The following is a 5,816-nucleotide window of genomic DNA, read 5'->3' on the forward strand; positions in this document are numbered from 1 at the left end:
ATAGGGGTTAGCTGCATATTTACAGTGGCCTATGTGTTAAAAGGATGCAGCTCTGCAGCAGTTAGCACTCTTATGAGATCAGCACATGGCTCAGCTTCAGCAAAACAATCTTCTCTAAACATGTGATCTCTTCTTATCTCTTCTGAAGTACATTATAATAATCCCACACTGACAAATTCCCCCATCAAATAGCAGCTACACCATGATGGAAAGTACAGCTCAGTGTGATGACACCACTTCTGTGCATGTTAGGATTTAGCCTTGTGTGTGTTGCATTAAGGATTTCCTGCTGAGAGATAACTCAAGAACTGATGTCAGTGTACCAAGAGGGCCCAACCCACCACAGCTTATGGACATATTAATTTAACATGCTGTTTTACCGGGTTTAGTATTTGTACTGGATACCTTTTCTTTAAAAAAAATATGTTTGAGTCTTTTATTAACCTTTAACTGAAATATCTTTTGGCAGAAATAGTAACTGTTTTACTACAAAAAACAAACAAACAGGGTTGGCCTCTAAACTAGTCTTGTGTGACATATGCGGGCACATCAAATGAATACACTTTTCCTGTGTGTAAACAGCAGCCTGTGTCTGACATGACTAAGCAACCTCTCTGGCAGCGTGTTGAATGCTGGATTAACAGGCATTAACATCAAGCAAAGACTGTAATTGGATAAAGCTTGAGTGGAAAGAGCACAAGTTGACCACTCTCCCCACAGAGCACTTTATTTATTCCTGCCAGGCGGAGAGGCACCTTCAGTCTACTGGTAAGCGTCTTTGTTGTGATGGCCACTTTGGGCCTTTTAAAAATCTTTTTTGATTAGTTTAGATTATTTAACATGTGTCAGAGAATAACATGTTTGATATTGTTTGTATTGTTGATATAATAATTTAGTATAATTTAACTTTCATAACTGTATGGTCAGTTTGCTGTTACTGAGTATAATTGACTGGAAAAACTAAAAACTAAAAACAAAAAACTAAACTTCAGTTGAATTGAATATTTTATTAGTATCATATGTTTTTAGGATAGGATGTAATTATAGAGAATTTTAGTTTGATAAATTCATTTTTCGAACATTTGACACTTTATATATCTATTTAGAATTCATAATTCAAATACATTTATCTATAGATTATATCACTCTTTCTCTCATCTTTAGCACCTGCTAGAAACAACAGAATAGAGCTCACTGTACCAGCTACTTAAACCCATAATGAAATAAGTCAGTGAGTACATCCCTGTTTACTGTAAATCCCTGCTGGATGCCAACTTGTATAACTACTTGTGCGGCTGAACTGGGGCAGGGCCTCCAGTTAAGTAAGGCGGATGAGTTTAGCTTGTTTACTGGTTGGTAAGGAAAAACAATATGATCTCAGAAGGTTTCTTGCATGCTTTTGTGACTTGATGGAGCTCCTGATAGCAGATGGTGGAGTCATAAACACAGCGTGCCAAGTTTTCAAGCTGAGGTGAGCCCTATGATGTATCGTATTAGGTGTCTCACCCCCTACTGTTGACCGCCTAATAATATAGCTTAAAGTAAAAAAAAACAAAACAAGGGGAAGGCTGGTATAAGTCAATGAAAGAAGGACAGAGAGAAATGTTTTACAGTAGTTCAAATGAGTACAGTACAAAGTGCAAACAATAAGATGCTGTACAACATATAGGACTGAAACTTTGTCACTCATGGAAGAAAAGTAATCTGTAAGTACTGTAAATATTCACCTCAAACCCCCTCTTACACCACAGAAACCTGTTTCCAAGTTCATAATCTGATGATACGATATCTAGCTTTTATGTTTCACTGGTTTGTTTTACTGAATATTGATTATTAAAGGTTTCTTTGAAACACATCTTTGTAGTGTAACCAACTAAAATGAACTTTTCAGGTATTGTCTGACGTCTTAGTATTTATGAAATACAACTGTAGTTTTTTAGCACCACCAAGTGGCAGACCTACTTATGTACCATGTACAGTGATGATGTTTAATCATGCTCAAGCTCCAATCCTATTTAATTAACTTTCTGAATCAGACTAGGTAACACCTGTTGTTTAAGTTTGCCTATTTAAACACATTTTGTCGTATGAACGTTTAATGTACTGCTCACAAGGTAAAAATGTTCTTCCGACATTCATAACTAAACCCGTCCTGTCCTTTCAGAGTTTTGCCTTACAAGACGCAGACTGAGCTCAAGAATGAAGCTCCTGCTCGGTTTGGCTGTCCTGGTACTGACAGTGGGGGTCCTTTACTCTGCCCCAGAGGACCAACCAACAGGCATCTCAGAGGACACCTTGAGAGGTGAGATGGCAGAGAAAAAGTGTGCCATTTTGTACAAGTTAGTTAAAAGTTCATTTTTAGCAGCAGCCCCTCAGCAAATGTCTCTAAAATACAATCAGTATCAACAACAACTAACTGTTTTGCTTATTTCATTTAATCAGTGTGCAATGTTTTCATTTTGCCATATAAATCACATTGCAGTGGCTACATTTCCTGATCTGACTGTAAAAAATCTGGTAGTCATTGTATTAAACACATTTTTTCTCCTTCTCTCTCTCTAAGAGTTGTCCCAGAATGGCGAGAAACTGGTGGATGAGGAGGTGAGAAGAGCTCTGTATGGGGTGAAGCAGATGAAGGAGGTGATGTGGAGGAACGAGCAGAAGCACGAACACCTCATGAAGTCCCTCCAACACAGCAGCGAAAAGAAGAAGGTAAGACCAACATTAACCTTCCTGAAGAAAGACAGACAGAGGGAAAAGAAATTCAAGCAAACGAAAATGTCTCCTTTTCTGCCACCAGGGGGCAGCCCAACTGGCCAAGGAGGTGACTGAGAAGCTGGAGGAGGCGGAAGAGCAGTGTAAAGACTCCCTGCAGTCAGAGTGGGAGGAGTGCAGACCCTGTCTGGAAGATGCATGTAAAACCTTCTACACCTCCACTTGCCGCAGGGGATTCGCCACTTTCCATGCCAAGGTATGGAAACTACAGCTCCAGTCTCTGCCTTTCTTACTCCAACCTTCAAACATTTGTAGCAATATTTCCAAAAAGAAAATTTTATGGATGTTTTCTTTTTGGAATCAAATCCTCTGCCTTTGTTGGTGCTGTCTTCTCCCTGTTGACCAAGGTGTTTAGTTCAGTGACTAAAGTCCAAGTGGGGAGTAGATAAAGGAGGGAAATATGAGAATAAAGGAAAGGAGAAGAGAGGGGAGAAAAGCAAGGTCAAGGAAAGGCAGGAGAGAAGAGGAGGAAGAAAACTAAAGGAGCAGGACAGAGGGAAGACGGGAAGGGAGGAGAAAAATGGAGAGGAGGACAGGGGAAGAAGACAGGACAGGAATAGAGGACAAGGGAGAAGTACATATAGGAGGAAGAGAGAGGAGAGGACTGCGGAAGGAAGGACAAATGAATGTAAGGAGAAAACAAGAGAGGGGAGGGCAGGGAAAGGGGGTTAGGAAGGAGAGAAGGATACGAGACTAAAATCTCCTGTATGCATTTGTAATAAATGATGATTGTACATTTAATGATTCAACATGAGTGCACTTATCTAAATGTAAACCCCAGAATGTGCCTCTTCTTTTGCTACTTTTGCAGTTTGGGACCATAGCCTAATTGTGTTGCAGACTTTGTTTTTTTCCATTTTGAACCTGAGTGAAAATCTGGCAGCCCCCACTTTAGCAACCGGAGCCTTGAACAATAGTAAAATAAACGTACCCCCATAACTTTTCATACTGTAGGTGGAGAACTTATTCCGCAGAGTGTCCAGGCGATTTGGCCCCCGCGAGCCTCAAATGGATGCAGGGGACATCCTGGTGAATCAGGGCGCTGACAACACTGACACTGAGATTATCCGCATCAAGGATACCTTCGACCGCCTGGCCAGCAAGGTGGGAACGCTGGTGAACCGCAGCGTGGCCCTGGTCTCTGGGATGCGCAGAAGGCTTGACAAAGTCCTCCAGAGGGCCTTCCTGAACAACACAGACATCCTGATGGAGGAGACCACCTCAGACCCCTACAACCCCAGCCGGGACTCAGGCTTCCTGCAGGGTGTGGGATTAGAGGAGGTGCTGGACTCCTTCTTCGACTTCGGCAAGAGTGTGGTGGAGGAGTTTGGAGCTGTGGTGACCCAGGCGTTTGATGAACTCCATGAGGCAGTGGAGGAAGAGAAGAAGAAAGGTAGCGGCATGTCAGAAATATACTATAACTACTTATTTCTCTGCTTGTATGTGTGCATTTAGCTGCTGCTGCTGCCGCCATGATTGGTTGGAAGCCAAACCAATCTATTTGGCTTCAGTAGCACATTGTTGCTTTTCATGAATATTAACATGACAACAAACATCTTAACACAATGTAAATCAACAAAATACACTAATCTAATTGTTAAATATTTCTCTTTCTGGTGTAGTGAGGGAAGGTTTCCCTCGTTTCCTGCAGAACAGGAAGTTGTGCAGAGACCTTCGCAAACAGACCTCAGAGTGCTGGCAGCTGCAGAACCAGTGCGAGGCCTGCCAGGGAACCCTGCTCACAGGTGAAGTACCACCACCCTCACAGCTTGTGTTTACTTCAGCTGTACATCTTTACATACAGTAGCTCAACTGACCGCTCCTCCTCCGGTCCCCCCCCGACCAGAGTGCCCCAATGTTCGGGAGCTGCATGTGGAACTGGATGAGGTTTCCCAGCTGCTGGACGTGTCCAAAGAGCAGTATGATGAGATCTTGTCTATTGTCCAGCGCCACACTGACGAAACGGTCGAATGGCTTAGCAACATGGCGTCTGAATTCAGCTGGGTGGCTCAGTCTGTGAGCAACAGTGACGCTCCTGAAAACATCTTCCGCATCACCATGGTGAGGAGGAGGAGGGAAGGAAATGAAGCTGCAGAAGCTTTCCATTGCACCCTTAAATATTTAATGAAAGAATTTGGTCTAATAAATGAGCCAAACTTGAAAATCTTTACAAATTGCAAACCGATATAAATCCTAAAATATAAAATACACAAACATAGGCTAAGTGTAGCGAAACATTTTAGTCAACATCCAATAATAGAAGTTGACAACAGTTGGTGTAAGAGATGACTTCTTCCACTCTCCAGGTGGCGCCAAAGAGCCACGATGAACAGAATATGTCTGTGAGGGAGACAAACGTGGAGGTCCACATCCTGAACTCCCCCCCTCTTATCCTGTCTGTTCCTGGGGAGCTGGAGCTGCAGGACCCAGCCTTCGTCCAGTATGTAGCCCAGGAGGCTCTGAGCAAATACAAGGAGATGGTCAGGTGAGAACCTTTAATGACCTCCATTGTACCATGTAATAAGTAGTACCACAGGGTTGATGCCACCATGCGCAGGTGTCATCCATCATCCCTTTCCAATTGCTTTTCACTTCTGGTGTACATTTTCTTTGGAGAAAAAAAAATTAAATACTGAGTTTTGTATTTACTGTTATACAACTTAAAATTCTGACATTCTTTCTTTCTTTGCAGGTATGAGGATGACTAAATCTAGTCTGTTTTTCTGAGCTTCTACCAGCTTTTTCTTTAACAGAACTAGGATTGTGTTCCTGTATAGTAGCATAATCTCATTGAAATGTAAATGCACTACAATTGCACTGTGTCATTCATTGCTATTAATTGAATGTAAAAAGAAGAAAATATACTTCGTACCTGTTGTCAGATGGTATAAATAAAAACAAGTAAAAAAAAAAACAAACAAAGAGTGACATCATTCAGATGTGTTCCACAAGAGGAGCCTTGAATGATTTGCAAATGGGCTTCTTGGTGAGTTGTTCAAACCTGCACGAGGATCAATGTCAAGAACAAGAGTGCTAAAGGA

The 5,816-nt window shown here is 41.9% G+C and overlaps 1 protein-coding gene across 2 annotated transcripts; it reads left to right on the forward strand.

Moving 5' to 3' along the window:
* Positions 1-531: 531 nt before the first annotated feature.
* clul1 (clusterin-like 1 (retinal)) lies at positions 532-5,689 on the forward strand. Of its 2 annotated transcripts, XM_038717674.1 has the most exons (9): positions 532-768; positions 2,165-2,302; positions 2,564-2,712; positions 2,801-2,971; positions 3,730-4,168; positions 4,398-4,520; positions 4,622-4,836; positions 5,082-5,260; positions 5,468-5,689. In XM_038717674.1, the coding sequence occupies exons 2-9, from the start codon at positions 2,200-2,202 to the stop codon at positions 5,481-5,483; spliced, it is 1,395 nt and encodes a 464-aa protein (XP_038573602.1). In that variant the 5' UTR covers positions 532-768; positions 2,165-2,199; the 3' UTR covers positions 5,484-5,689. The 2 variants fall into 2 exon arrangements, with proteins under 2 accessions (XP_038573602.1, XP_038573603.1); XM_038717675.1 differs by lacking the exon at positions 5,468-5,689 and having other exon boundaries at positions 5,082-5,264.
* Positions 5,690-5,816: the final 127 nt, after the last annotated feature.

This window comes from Micropterus salmoides, unplaced genomic scaffold, assembly GCF_014851395.1.
Source record: "Micropterus salmoides isolate LMB-PRFRI ecotype aquatic unplaced genomic scaffold, ASM1485139v1 Ms_hic_scaffold_14, whole genome shotgun sequence".
Taxonomy (NCBI): domain Eukaryota; kingdom Metazoa; phylum Chordata; class Actinopteri; order Centrarchiformes; family Centrarchidae; genus Micropterus; species Micropterus salmoides.

Excerpts from the sequence above, each read along its gene's own strand:
- clul1 (XM_038717674.1), top strand. The coding sequence starts at position 2,200 with ATGAAGCTCCTGCTCGGTTTGGCTGTCCTGGTACTGACAGTGGGGGTC. Across the intron at positions 2,972-3,729 it reads TCGCCACTTTCCATGCCAAG|GTGGAGAACTTATTCCGCAG; the intron begins GTATGGAAACTA and ends TTCATACTGTAG. Across the intron at positions 4,521-4,621 it reads CCAGGGAACCCTGCTCACAG|AGTGCCCCAATGTTCGGGAG; the intron begins GTGAAGTACCAC and ends CCCCCCGACCAG.